The sequence below is a fragment of the Rhopalosiphum padi genome, chromosome 1, assembly GCF_020882245.1.
Source record: "Rhopalosiphum padi isolate XX-2018 chromosome 1, ASM2088224v1, whole genome shotgun sequence".
Taxonomy (NCBI): domain Eukaryota; kingdom Metazoa; phylum Arthropoda; class Insecta; order Hemiptera; family Aphididae; genus Rhopalosiphum; species Rhopalosiphum padi.
In genome coordinates this window covers 72,888,509-72,904,059 of record NC_083597.1, presented here as the reverse complement: position 1 = coordinate 72,904,059, position 15,551 = coordinate 72,888,509, and the positions used below count along the sequence as shown (strand labels likewise).

Genomic DNA, 15,551 nt, shown 5'->3' with positions numbered 1-15,551 from the left:
AATAATAAGTACACTAGACATTACAGTTTAAGCCTTTCGCTCAGTAATAGAAAATGTATTTAAAATGTCTTTTTTATTTAGAACATATTTTGATAAATCTCTTTCAATAGCTATGATAAACAAGTAGACAACTTAGACTACTTAGAGAAATAATTTAGTAACATAGTTGACCTTATGTAAGTATTTATGTGACGCATTGCTGAAAATTATCTTTAACAACATTCGGAACTTGTTTGAACGAAAAGTGCTAAATATAGCATTTTATTTAAATTTGGAAATTTAAAAAAATTAAACGGTATTTTTAAATTTAAATTTAAAATTAATTACTTTTGGTAGGAATTATGACGAGTGGAGTGGTGTAAATAAAAATGGGAGATTAGTCCCCCTAATCCCCCCCTAGTTACACCTATAAATATATCAAGTCCTAGTATTGGTTAATCCGATTCAACTGGTTATGTCTACAGGTTTCAAAACCGGTACTCGACAGAATACGCGCTCATATTATATTCCCAACGTTAATTAATAAGCGTGTTATACAATATTGGAGTGATTAAACGAACGTTATATGCGAGGATGGGTACTTCGTCACACGAAAGGATGACGCGCATTATAAACCATTAGAGAATCATTAATTTGGCTCCACTGCAGCCGTCTAAAATAATAAATAACGTACAGGACTCTATATATACGTCACCCGGTGCTCTATACTGAGTGTCATCTTCTGCACTTCCCCTCAACTCCCTTTCCCGCTAAATAAAACCCCAAAAAAATCTTTATTCCTCTCACCCCGTCATCTTCTTTCGTTGAGATTACTTTACTAAAGGACTTTATATAATATATTACGATAATGTCGTAGAGAAAATAGTCGACATCGGCATTGTAGAAAACGTCAGCAGAAGGTGCAGATCGTTACTGTTTGTTCGCACCATGCTCGTTCAAGGTTCAGTTAAGTTTTCGTTGTAATTGAATTAATTTTATGTTTTTTTATAATTTAATTTATTTTAAATACCCATGAAAACGTGTTTTATATTTGTGTATGCGCTATGTGAAAATATAAAAAAATGCATGAATAATAGAAAGCGTTTGAGGGCAATACGATACTTATATCAGTTATATTTAATTCTATTATATCATACATAATAATAAATCTTAACTATATGATAAAAAATGTAATACATGTAAAAATTTTGCATTGAAAAGAGTCGAGTTCGTCGCGTGATGTGCATAATGTTGTAATATTATTACTATATTAAAAGCTTATTCCAAAATCATAAAAATATCAGATGTCGGACAAAAACTGTGATGACACTTACGAAACTTAAAAAAAATCATACGATAACAGAGCATCACTGCAGTGTAGAAGTACGTTAAAATTATTCTATACAATTTTATTATTAAGTTCTTAAAATGATTTGGACGAATATTTTAAATCATTGTTAAAATTATTTCTTAACCAGCCCTAAAATACCTATGCATTTACAAGGAAGCTTTATATAATATATATATGCATACATACATATGATGTAAGCTGTAGGGGAGCTAAAAACTAAGTTGTGGTGAGGCAAGTTAAGTCTATATTATAAGCACACTCTTTCTAAATTTATAATTTATCGTTCGAAAGGACACGAAACTCAGTCGTTAATATCCGAATAATATTAGTTATAGTGAGTAAGTATTATACGTAAATAAACTAACAAAACAATATTTTTCAATATTGTATGCAAACGATTTAATTTCTGATTGATTACATGCAGGCCGTTTACAGTAAAACACAGAAGTCATGAAATTTACGAATTTAAGAATTAAGATATATAATATATTAAGTCAAATTCAAATACTATTTTTGGGATTATTTTAACCAAAACATAATTTTATTTTGGTATATTTGCTGCCTGCCGGTGCCAAATTTGTTAAAAAGTTAATGTTTGGGTTTTACTATGAATAAATATATTTAAATATTTACAATTATTATTTTTTCATGGCTCAGCAAGTCATTTTTACATAAAATATAATAATTTTTGTTATATAATTTTTAAAATTTTAGTTTAACTTATAGGTGCACCTAAGATAAAAATTATTTAGGATAATACTCATAAGCAGAGCTCGGGACTTATAGTACTTAAACTTTAAAATAAGCGATTAAAAACATGATTATAAAACTCAAAAAAAGCATTTAAAAAACTTAAATTTGAGCAAAAATATTTAATAAAAAAAAAAAAAATTTTTTTACATGATAAAGTAGGTACTAGACATAATTTGTAACTATGCTTTTTGTAACAAAATTATTGGGAAAAGTTTCTAACTAAAAAATCAAAAAAAAAATCTTTATATTATAAGAAAAATCAAATTTCACTTTCGAGAAATTTCGCTATATTGTTTATAGATTTTTCAAGGGATTTTCCGAAAAAAAAACTATAGAAAGTAGAAAAACTGGTCAAAAAAAAAAAAAATCACAAAAACTAAAAATAAGCATCTTTTTTAAAAAATCGTTGAAAAAACAAAAAAAAACATTTTCAAATTTCATAATTTAACGTTTTGTAATATGACATACACTTCCATAGCACTCTGCTACATTTTAAGTAAATCCATAAAAATAAGCAAACGCCTTAAGTCCCGAGCCCTGCTCATAAGTAATATACTAAATTATCAAACCAAACATAAAAAAAATAAGGGTAGCAAAAGAAATCAAAATTAAATTTCGGTGGGAAACGGAAAACGGAGTAACGGTAAACACACGTGTCTACAGCATAATCATAAAGTTATTCCTCGAATAAATTAACCACTAGAAAATATATATAAGAAACCAACTTTACCCGAAGATAGAAATAGTTTTAAGAGAATTTTAACAGAAAAAAAAAATTTTAAATCACAAATCATAAAATATGACAAACACTATGATAATATTATCTATTGTTATGAAAATAAATACATATATACGCGTAACTACAACACAGATACTGGTAGAATGAAATTCCAATTCGTGATTCTTGCCAGTTGTATTACGCATACTAATTTTATGGCTATAAGACAGTTTATTTACATTTCATCTACAGTAATAGTCAATTCGATTCATATGCGTACCATTCGATCGCGTGTGTATCGTCATCGAATAGGTTAGGTAAGGTAGCTTTTTTTCCTCATCAGAGCGCATTTACGACATATAGCAGTCCATATAGGCTTCTGCCTTCAACACAGCCGTCTGCTTAAATAAGGTAGATAAATTATGTATTTATGTTTTATTTGTAAAATGTTGAATAATGATAAATAGGTATGTATAATTTAAATTAAAAAAAAAATATATAAATGAGTTTTCCAAAGATTAACACGTAAAACCGATATGAATATTATATGATATAATTATTATATTTATAAGTGCTTTTATGCATTTATCATCACGTTATCGTTACTATTTCGAATCGCATTTAAAGTAATTTTTAATAATATTTTAACATGGCATTAATGAAATTGAAGCAAAATAAAATAATTAATTTCAAAAAATCAAAATTTTAAATTTTAATTCATAATTAATTCATTCACAATAATTCATAATTTTATATTAATATAATAATAAATTCATACTAAAAAACCACCCCTTTTTTATTCAACTTAATAGGTGACAACATTCACCATTAATATTTTTAAAAAACATATAATTATGAGAATAATGTTAAAGAATTTGCCAGTTACTCATGAACCAAAAAGCTTTTAGGCATATTCTCAAAAATTTGTTTTAGATGATTTAGTTTTTGTTAAGTATGGTCGTTGAAGAGGTTGTTGCCCATATAGGGCAGGCATAAGTGATTACTGATTAGTGGTCGATTATTTAGGTACAGTATAAGATGGATGATTTTATTTGGAGGGTCGATTTATAGTTAACTAAGGGATAAAGTGTATTCATTTTTGTATATCCTTGGGTGAGCTTTTTATTTAAATTAATTTTCCATGTCAGTTTTCCATCTAAGCAGAATATTATAATATGGTTGTATAATATGCTTTGAAGAGAGACCATTTTTTAAAACGGTTTCTAAGCGGATGAAATTTAAAAAAAGTAAGTGGGGAAATCAACATAACATAATATCCTTGTGTTTCACCCCAATACTTCAATTAACACATATCTGGCGGTGCGTAACTTTGTGCATACGTTTATTTCTATCATATTCTATACTAATATCGATTAAAATTATATTATGTACCTATTATATGCATAAAATCGTTATAATATATTATAAATATTTTATCGATTATATAGATTCGTCAAAAATAACTGTTCTATAAATCACGTATACTTATTATATAATATACAAGGTAATCCATTTTACGTAAGACACTCATTATTATTTTAGAAAACACTAACGTTTTTTTTTTTAATATTTTTTTATATAGTTTTTAGTTATTTTGGGGGAAAAATACTTTTTATTTTTATTGTTATTATTTTTAAAAGTTTTTATTCTTTTGAACGATATATACATTTTTAAATTTATATTTCAAAGGAGAATATTATTTTGAGTATTCTATAAATTTACAAAAATAAATTTTTAGACAAGTAATTTATTAATAAAAGTTAATAAGTATTCAAGGATTAGATAAGTGGATTGTAGTGGGTAATCTTTTCAGTTATTCACAGAGAACCCCAGTTGTACTATTCTACTCTGAGCATTTAACCTTTAAATATTTATAAGCCATAAGTTATTGGTTCGCAATTCTATTTTTATTTATCAAAATACATAAAATACCTAAAAAAATAAAAAAAATAATAAAAATATAATTTTTTTTTAAAGTGTCGTTTTTAACTATGACTGAAGATCACGAATAAAAAATATTTTCAAAAACATAATAATTTTTAAAATATTGAGAATCGTACATTAAATATATGGTATATAGTTATACAAAATATGATTAACGATAGGACTTTATATACGCGCGCCGTGAATTTCGCTCTCGAAACTTTTACCCGATTTTAGAGACTAATGAATGCGCATGAGGGCTCTTCACGTTCGCCGAGAACGGCAGCGGCAGGGAAATCACCCTCGATTTAGGACGCCGTCTTATCCGCACTTTCCCCACACGGCCACACTATGTCTTCCATTGTACAACGAGCGTTATATTACATAAGAGTTAAGTGCCCGTATACCTATATTTTGTATGATGTATATTATATAAAATATATATCGTACGACGTCCTCTTGAACACTGTCTGCATTTATCGTAAAACGACCGTGTGTGGCAGTTCATCGCCGCTCGACCATTTTGGGCTTAACAACAGAGGAATAATATAATAATTCCGAGTATATATTTTCGTATCACTGTATACAATTCGATGCCCGTCGGCCGTCGCACTCTTCTCGAAATTTTTTTTTTCATGTCGATTGATTGTGACGATTTTACATTTGTATTACCTACGTTATTTTCAACCCCATCGATAACTGATAAGTATCTATATGAGTACTATTGAAACAATTACATTTTTAATTCAACTCTCGGACTTTTTATTATAATTTATGGTTTGGTAATATTTTGTTTCCATTCAAAGTTATTGTACCATAAAGAAAGATTTCAAATATTGTGTTCCTAATACTTATTTACAATATAAATAGTATAATAATGTAGGTACAAAGCACTTATAATTTCTTTTTTATAAATATAGTATATATACATGCCTTGGAGCTTTATTATTTAAACGACCCAAATGTCTTTATAAATATGTTTAACAATTATATATATTTTACATACTAGATATAAATTATATATAATTTACACGTGTATGGAGTGGAGTCACTTCCAATGGGGTGATTACATCCTTAATTAAACTAATTAGTATGGTTTCAGATGCTTATTACGTCTGATGCCATTGGAGTTATCTAATAATTAGATGGTCAATGGATTGACATGGTGATTCAGCCTTTTCTCGTGTTGGCGAGAAAACGTTTGAATTTTTCAACTATTCTAGATATATTACAATGAATTGTGTTGTTTTTTTCGAACCAGTAGGCTGCAGTGATGGTCCGAAGTGCGATGTTTTGACACCGTTATATTACGCCGATGTTAAACTTACTGGCAAAACCCATAGCCGTATGCCGTAAATCCAAAAGGTTTTATAATAGCTACATACAGTAGACATTTGTTTTCGATAGTTAACTCAGAGTAGAATCCGATTAACCAATAAAATTTTCGAATTTTTTCCTTGATCTAAATTTTTTTCTGATGGACGTGATCGCTGAAGCTGAATCTTTTTACTTTTTACACTTATTATAGTTAACGAACTCTATATTCAATAGAACACTAAGAAAATTATTTCAATTTATTATAACCTAAAATGTTAAGCTATTTATTATCTAAGTAAAGTATATTATTGTACAGGATATGATATCTATAATGTACATGGATTTTGAATATATCTTGTGTATTAATAAAATGAAATTTAAATAAAAAATAAGAAATATTTAATTCTTTATTTTTTTATTACAATAAGTACAAAGTAGTACCAATCAACAACATTTTTTTAAATTCTATTTTATAGATTTACAATTAATAAATTAATAAATAAAAATAATGAAATAAATAATTTATTTATTAATATATTATACACTATAAGTATAATAATGAAACATCATATCTGCTACTACGTAACAATGAGATTGCATTTTTTCTAGTTTAGTAATCAAGACGATGTCACACCAATACGTTTTTCTTAAATTCAATGGGTACTTATAAAACATAAAAATCCTCCACGATAATGCAAACTCAGTTACTACAACTCTGCTGTTGCTATAAAATTTTACGCGATGAACGCGCGTTTCGAGTGTTCTCTAAACGATATCTATTGATCGCAATAATTATTATATTATGTTTCACAGAGACGTGTGAATAAAAGAATAATTATGATAAAAAAAAATTGTTTAAAAAGTCCAATATCCGGTCTAGACGTAGGAACTGTGTATACAGTATGACAAACGAGCGTATCCTCAACCACAAAATATCAAAACTCCCTAAAGTGCTGCTGTGTCAATAAATATTACACAAGTTTCGAATTAAATTTGACGAGTAATTGATTTCTCTTCCCATCCCTTCTAGAACTCACTCTGGATCATTACATATACTATATACAATATATATATGTGTGTGTGTGTGTGTGTGTATCATAAGGATAGACGGTTTTCACTAAAGCCCTCTTGTAATTTCGTCATGTTGACAACATTCAGCGGCCGATATCTTCGTAGCCCAGCCGACTATTTCTTATTCCATTCAAAGTTGTGTACCCTTAATCCAACCTTCCAGCGTGCATTTCATGTAATTTCAATGTAAATTGTTTAAATAGCTATATATATATATATATATAAACATATATAAGCATCGTTTCTCAATGACTACGTGGTGCTCGTCAATCTCGGACTGTTTCGCAGTCAACAGTGGCAATAACACATGTCAAGTATTTGTAACTATTTTTCACGTAAAAATCATATATATCTAAATACCTTATCAATAAAATAACATATTATTATCGGGAGATGTACTACTTACGTTGATTGTTACTCTTTCGCAGAAGTCGTGATCGTGCGGTATTGGTTCGAATGTCGCGCTCCCCGAACAGTGTTGAGGATGACCGTGTGTGAGGCCTGTTCCAAGACTTGCCCCTGGACCACAGCCGTCTTCGTCTTGGGTACTGAGTTTCGGCAGTGACCTAAACAACGGGTACCAAAAATTAATTTATTATGAAATTGCGTAGTTTTTTATTTTTTATCAAAGTTATAGAGATTCAATTGTTATACTAAATTATACACAAATATATTTTATTAGGTTTATATTTATACATATACATATTTATTATGATGAGGTGTTTTCATATTTTATTTAAAAAAAAAACAGTAGAAATTGCGTTAAGTTGATACTTATGTTTATACAGAGTCTACTGTCTACACATTAAAAATAGCTGGTAGTCTATTAAAATATCTACTAATATTATAATAGTTATAATCTCGAATCAACCGACAATATAAAAACATTTCAATAAACGTTAATAACATCATTATTCATTAGCAAAACAATTTTTATCAATTATATATACAATGCGTAAAATATTCCTATCTGCAGAGATTATGTTATATCATAATATTGGTAGATTATAGATTGTAGAGACTCGTTAATATCGTGTCCTACGATATTAATTGAGTATAAAAATCATCCAACTATAAACATACGCAATAAACGCAATAAACATAGACGAAATAATTGCTAACGAGTATTTTAATGTTTTACTCTTCAATTTATAGACATTAGTATGATATGCAAGAATTTCAAAATGTTTAGCTAATTTTTAAAAACGATTCAGAGAATTATAATCAATATACTTGGTGTCTTTCAATTAATGTTCTTATTATTATTACAACTTAGTATTATTGTTAAATAATGAGTATAATGCGTGTATAGATATAATATGGTTACGCACATTTAAATGCAACAAGCCTAGTGCAGAATTCATATTGTTTGATTTAGCTGAATTTTGAATCGCTTTTTACTGACGGAGTTTATAATACATGATTTTACATATTAAATACATTGAAACATGCAAACCTAATTATCATAGATTAGCGGAATTTATTCAGTATAATAAAACTGCTTTAAAAAATGAGTAAAAAACCATACAACCGTTTATCTCGATTGCGTGAAAAACGTTTTCGGTGTTACCTACCATATTATTACTGTACATAATACTATAATGCATGATATTAAAGTATAGGTATATATATATATATAACTGTTTTCACTAGCGCGTTAGTTATAAATTTATAATATATACGGCATAGGTATATAATACACATCGCAGCAGCTCGTCTGGTCGTGAAGTGAAATATAACGAAAAATATTAGGTACAGCCAACGAGCTGTTATGTTGTGGCGTGTTTTTGTCAGCCCAATTACTGCGCATAAAATAATAGTAATAATAATAACGATATGAGGAAATCCGTTAAAAATTTGCGAAATCGACTGCGATCACCATTTTAAAACTATCACCACGTATGAATAGGTAACTACAGTTTATGGCATGCGCGTATATTTAAAATGAAATAATATACGGTACGTGTTTTGTCGCGCGCTTGTGTTTTGTATGTCCTCATCAATCAGGACTTTCGACGACAACGCGCAAAAATGGATCAACTGTGGTGGTAGGGGGTTACGACTGTGAAAAAAAGAGAGAATAATAATATATGTTTATATATTGGTATAAGTTATATTGTTATTTGCATGTGGAGAAGGTGGATAGGAAATGAAAAATAAAACAATTTACCGAGTGCGACTGCAGCAACGATACGCTTACCCCTAATGTCTCTATCACGAGTAGTATATATAATATATATGAGATCATAAATCATGTAATATACACTGTTTGAGTAATAATGTGTCTGTTATATAAGTTTACGTGGCAATTGTTTTGGTAACCACTGCAGAACGTGAGTCGGGGGCACGACTGCCGGTAACCGTGGTTACCGCTACAGACCAGACAGCGCGGCGACCAAACCCATAAACCACCACCGCCACCACTACTACCACCACTATATAGTCTCGACCCGACTGATTATCGAGACTATGTTCTGAGTTTTGTGTGTGTGTGTGTAAATTGCTGCGTAACCGAAATAATAATAAAAAAAACCACTCTTCTTTTATTTACAATGAAAACAACGATAAAGACGGTAGAAGGTAGAAAGAAGATGTTGGCAAAAAAACTCTGAAATTTGAGCAGAATAGTATAAAGTTCCGGTAACAGACAAACCAATACACATATATAAGGGGCATAATATATAAAAATATATATTTTAAGTTTTTTGTTAAAAATTATGATTCTATTATTATATCGTGCTCAAGTTCACACATAAGTAAAACAAAAATAAACTTGTACCGTGAGATTATGTCAGTATTATGGTGTTTAAATTTGGGATACTATAATAATAGATCGTAGTTACTACTGTTAATTCACCAGTAAATTATATAAAATAAAATAATATAATAACATGTTAGGTAATCATATTTGTATATCAATTATATTATGTTGTATACAGTAGAAAAGTTTTACACGAAGCAATTTTATCATTAATATTATAATACTATTATAATCCATAGATTTTTTTTTTTAGTGCAGTGGTTTTAAGCGCAATTATTACTGTTTTATATCATATTATAGAAGTAATAAAGCGTATTTGACGCAAAATCTAAGTAGGTGGGTGCACATAAATAAATAAATAATATTTATTTAATATTACACATAAATGAGATGACCAACAATATATAAAATAGATTTAATTTCGCTATAAATTTTCATATCAAGAGTAAGCATTATCAAAACCTCTATTCACAAATAAATTCTAGAAAAACTAATAAATAATAAAAAAAGATTCACACTTCCTGATTTATACACAAGCAATGTTTTTTTTTTTTAATAAGTAAAGAATAACTCATTAGAAAAACGCGATTCCACTCTCACTATAAATTGCACAATAGAATTATGTTTGAAATATTTTACAACACTTAAAAAATAAGCACATGGTGCAATGTAACAGAAGCACTCGTCAAAGAAAAAGTCATCCCAATGATGATGAAGTTTTTATCTCCGAGTTATATATAAAATAAATTGTAAATTGTCTTTAAGTACTTTTTTTTTTCAACAACAAATTTAAATTTAAAAAAAAAATTCATTATAGTCTGATTGCCCATGCAGTTGAAACCATAATTATACTTATACAAAAATAACAATATATATAAATAGGTACATAATATTATTTAAATATAACATATAAGTGTCTTAAGCTTGTGAGAAATATATACCTACCTATTGTATTTTTAAGTTCCGAGCGGAGAATATTGATTTTAGAATAAAAAAGTTTTTGATTGTGTATTTCAACACTTTTAAGAGCATTATAAATTTTTCAATTTTTAACATTGAATGTGATTTTTAATATAAAATTAGATAATTATTGCAACTGAAATGTTTCAGAAGGTCAAAAGTAAAAACTTAACAGTAGGTTTTAAAACAACCCAGAGAACAACGATAAAAAACTATGCAAACATGAACATTTTTGAAAAAAAGCCAGTTTTATTCGAAATTGATTTGTTTTTTTATTTTACTATAATAAAAAGCTAATAAATATAATTAATATATAGGTTTGGTAATTTTACTCAATATTATACGTATATTAGACATGATATAAATTTAAAAATATTTTGGTTTTTTATGAGCTATTTATAAACATTTAAAATTTTATACTCTTATTTGGATTTATTTATGATAACTTTTTTATTTTTTTGGTATAAAGGTGTTTAAGAGCCCAAGTAAATTTTTTTATACCCCAATTAAAAAAATTAAAAATAGATGGTCACAATTTTTTATTTAACGATTAAAGTTTAATTTTTTTTTACTAAATTAATCAAAATCATGAAAATTTGTACACTTTTTTGTAATTTAACATTTTTAATTTTATCACATCAAAAATTCCCTTCAAGGCTTAGAAAAATTACACGTAAGTTGTATTGCAAGAAATAATCGTTAATAGTCTTATAACTTGGGTATAAACAAGGTTTATAGCAAGTTGAAGTTAAAATGTACATATTGGTTTTTCAAACGTATTATTATGATTTACCGTTAAACAATCTTTGTTATTTTGTTATTATTTATTCAAAAAATATTAGTAATAAGAAATTAATAAGAACTAGAAACATTCTACTATTAATTACACAGATTATCATTTTAGATACACATATTATTAAAAAAATTTTATGTTATTATAAGCATTTAAAATATTTTATTTTTTTAGTTCTTTGCTTAAAATTTTCATTTAATTTTTTTAAGATTGATCACAAAGCTTAAAATTAGAATAGTTAGTAAATCACTTATAAGTTTTTCTTTAAGTAGCTGAAAAATGCATTTTTATAAACGTTTAAACTAAAAATTTTAAAAAAATCACAAAAATTATATAAAATCTATTTTTATACCTAAGACATTGGCATAAACGGGTATACAATTTTTCATGAGTAATTTTCACTTAAACTTAAAAATGTAAATAACAAATGTATACAATTATTTCGTTTAGAAATTTGAAGTTAAAATTTTTATGAGATTAGATAAATAAAGAGGAATGATTTTAGTTATTTTATTGTAATTAAAAAAACAATATTCGTGGGGACTTAAAACTTTTATGTATATTATTATATTTTTCACATCAATAAAATTTTCAAAATTTTCAAAATATTTAAATTGATTTTATGTTATCGCCTATTTATAATATGAATCTATTCTACCGTGTTACGGTAAGTTGGTATTTACTCAAAATGTAATAACAATAATATCATATGACTTAAATATATAATGTTATAAATGTGATGATTTTGATAAAAACGTATTTAACCGACACTATTACTAATTAAAAAAAAAATTAAAAATAGCGATATACGTATATTTTAATAAAATTTGTTTATTATTTAATGCCCATAGACGGTTAGACACACATAATTATTTATCGTAGGCAACGATTTATCATTGAATTTAAATTTAATTCTTTCATTAATATAGTGTCATAATATACGAGTATATATGGTTATTTAGAGTATATTTAATTTTAAGGTACACTATACAGTAGACGGAGTTTCTTGGTTTTATTTTATAATAATAACATTGTTAAAAATACAAAATAAAATAAGCATAACATAATATTATTACACTTTTGGAGTATTTTAAACCATAATAATTAATATAGTAAATAAAAAAGTATGAATTTTGATTTTGTTAAATCTTATTCAGTTTTTATTTCGATACACAATATTAAAATACTTTACCTCGCGTCATTTTTAAACTTTTAATTTGTACATTACATTATACAAAGTTAATAAATATTGATAATAATTTACATAAAACGGCCATTAAATTTTTAAATTTTAAGTTAAGTTAAACCAAAAAGTACCTAATATATCTAATATAAATAATTATAATGATTGAGGTTCTCTAAAAAAAAATGGTAAATAATTATTTTTCTAAAAGGAGAAAAACATATATTTGAAAAAAAATATTGACAGAGACAAAAGCCGTTGTACAAATGGTATCTGTACATCTACGTTGTAAAATAAATGTATAATATATTATTGTGTGCGTTCATCAAATTCGCAAGTAAAATATTCGATTTAAAATGTTACGTATACATACGTATACCTATAGTATTATATATTTTGATCTAGTACAACGCTTCTAACGTAATACAATATACATTTTATCACCCATCCATAATATTATGCATGACACTCAAATACGCGTGTAAAATATTATAATATACATATTATAAACGTATTTTTTGAGTGATAATTTAACCCATATAACAATATATAATATTTCCGCTGCGAGATCTCTGAACGAAATACACATTAGTGTGTCTAGATGGTTACAAGATGATGGATTTTTTTAAATATATTTGCGTATATGTGCAGTCACGCAAAAATCTGCTATTGTAGCTCAAACAAACCGAATATATAATGATACAATGGGTACAAATCATATTATATTATTAGGTATATTTCACGCCTATATATAAAATGGATATTCGTGAAATACGTAATTTGCGTTTAGTCACAATAATCATTTTTGAATTTACAAACACGCTACTGCGTAATTATTATATGTAAGTATACATATTATTGTAGTATGATAATTTAATAATATCGAGTGACGACTCAACATCGTCGTATAATAATATGGTAATATAATGTCATACTGTTTAATACTAGTGATCATATGCAACGATCGTTTCGTTATGATAATTAAAATATTTATAATTTATGATTTGCACATTTTTGAATTTTGCCAAGTTCAAATAAACTAATTCATATACAATCGATGGTGATCCTCGAAATTTATGTATATCTAATATATTATTTTAACAGTTATAAAAATATCATATTACTTATACCAGACGGGTTGATGAACTACATTATAATTGGGATTAATAATTATATAGCGTGCAAATTAATTTGTTTAATTTAATTTATCGAGATGCTCCGCAGGAGACATTTATAATCGAGGCTGGGAGAGATCTGAGTGTGATAACTATATACGAGTAGTATACGAAATATGGTGAAAAGGAAATTCGACTGTATAGTAAATGATGCATAAAAAATAATAAAAAGTGTATGGTTGGAGATCAGAGATAGAAATACATTTGAAATACGAGTCATTTCTAACGTAAAACATTGTTAAGTTGTAAGTTTTCCTGTTATTTTGTATAAACAGAATTTTCCAACACATGTATATAATACATACTATAACACTTGAGAGTGCCAAAAAAAAAAAAAAGAAAAAAAATTAAAAACCTATACCATACCATAATGTTTCAGTAGTTTACCCTAATGGAACATTTCGCTGTTCGAATCGGTTGGAATTTGTACAGGGGGCTTGACGATAAATTGTTATCCCAGTTCCTTCAATATATAATATACACTCGACATTTTAGACTGAACGTTTGCCAAGACTCTGAAACCACTTCCGATTTTCAGATTTATCATTTATATTTCTTTCTGGGCGACTGGCGTGAAAAAACAACGCGATAAATTAATAACGTGACGTCACAAAATACATAAAACTCACTTACACACACACACTCACGCTGCACCAGAACCTGCTAAAATGACCGTTCGAGTTATCGTCAATTGAAATAATATTGTCCTTCGCAGTTAGAACTACTAACATTTAAATAGATTGTGAAAAATTAAAAAAATATTATTTGTTCACCCGAAAACAGTCAAACTATTGTAATAGTATATCTGTCATAAGTGTTATAAATATTTAGTAAAATATGTACAATATTTATTTCATTATTATTAAAAAATATGATAATAATCAATATTATACTGGGTCCGTGAAACAATTTATCTATTTAATGATTTAATTATAAATCAATTATAATTTGTAATCGACGTATCATGGTCTATGAGCCCCTAAATTTTATAACCATCAGACGATCTGGCTATAGTACATTATGATGTACTACTGTTACATTACAAACTATAATAATTAAACTAAAATTAGCACTGTAGATAAAATGCGAATTTGTATAAATCTTTTCAAAGATTGATTTATACCTATACTATTATTGAGTATGGTCTACGGAGCACGGGCTCATTTAATTACTGTGTCATGAGAAAAAAAAATTATTATAAAAACAGATGGGCGTTAAACATAATAATATTATATAACGTATATCGGTCGGGTCAGATTGGTATTCGACAGTTAAGGTACTATGTTCGCCATTGTCGATTGGTGTATTTCGCAGAGTTATCGTATTATCGTAACAGTATTGTAGCAGCTGCATCCGAAAAAAAAAGACAGCGGACCCGATTGATTAACGGCAACGAATGAATACATAATGTATATATGCGCATCTACATGTTTTTTTTTTGTTACTCAACCCGACAACGACGAGGAAATGATGAAATACGACATTTAATTAACCGCGAAAAAAAGGCCCGTAAGGAGCCAATCGGTCGGAAAGACGATTTAGTATAATATATTGCTAGAGAAGAAGA

The 15,551-nt window shown here is 27.3% G+C and overlaps 1 protein-coding gene across 14 annotated transcripts in view; it reads right to left on the bottom strand.

The window, feature by feature from the left end:
• LOC132917870 (potassium voltage-gated channel protein Shaker) overlaps positions 1–15,551 on the bottom strand; it is a 179,376-nt gene that overhangs the window by 34,036 nt on the left and 129,789 nt on the right. For all 14 annotated transcript variants that reach the window (XR_009660354.1, XM_060978839.1, XM_060978840.1 and 11 more), the window contains one exon: positions 7,519–7,678. Coding sequence is in view for 13 of the 14 variants with exons in the window: in XM_060978839.1 (XP_060834822.1) it covers positions 7,519–7,678 (160 nt within the window). In the remaining variant the exon portion in view is untranslated. The remainder of the gene's footprint in view (positions 1–7,518; positions 7,679–15,551) is intronic.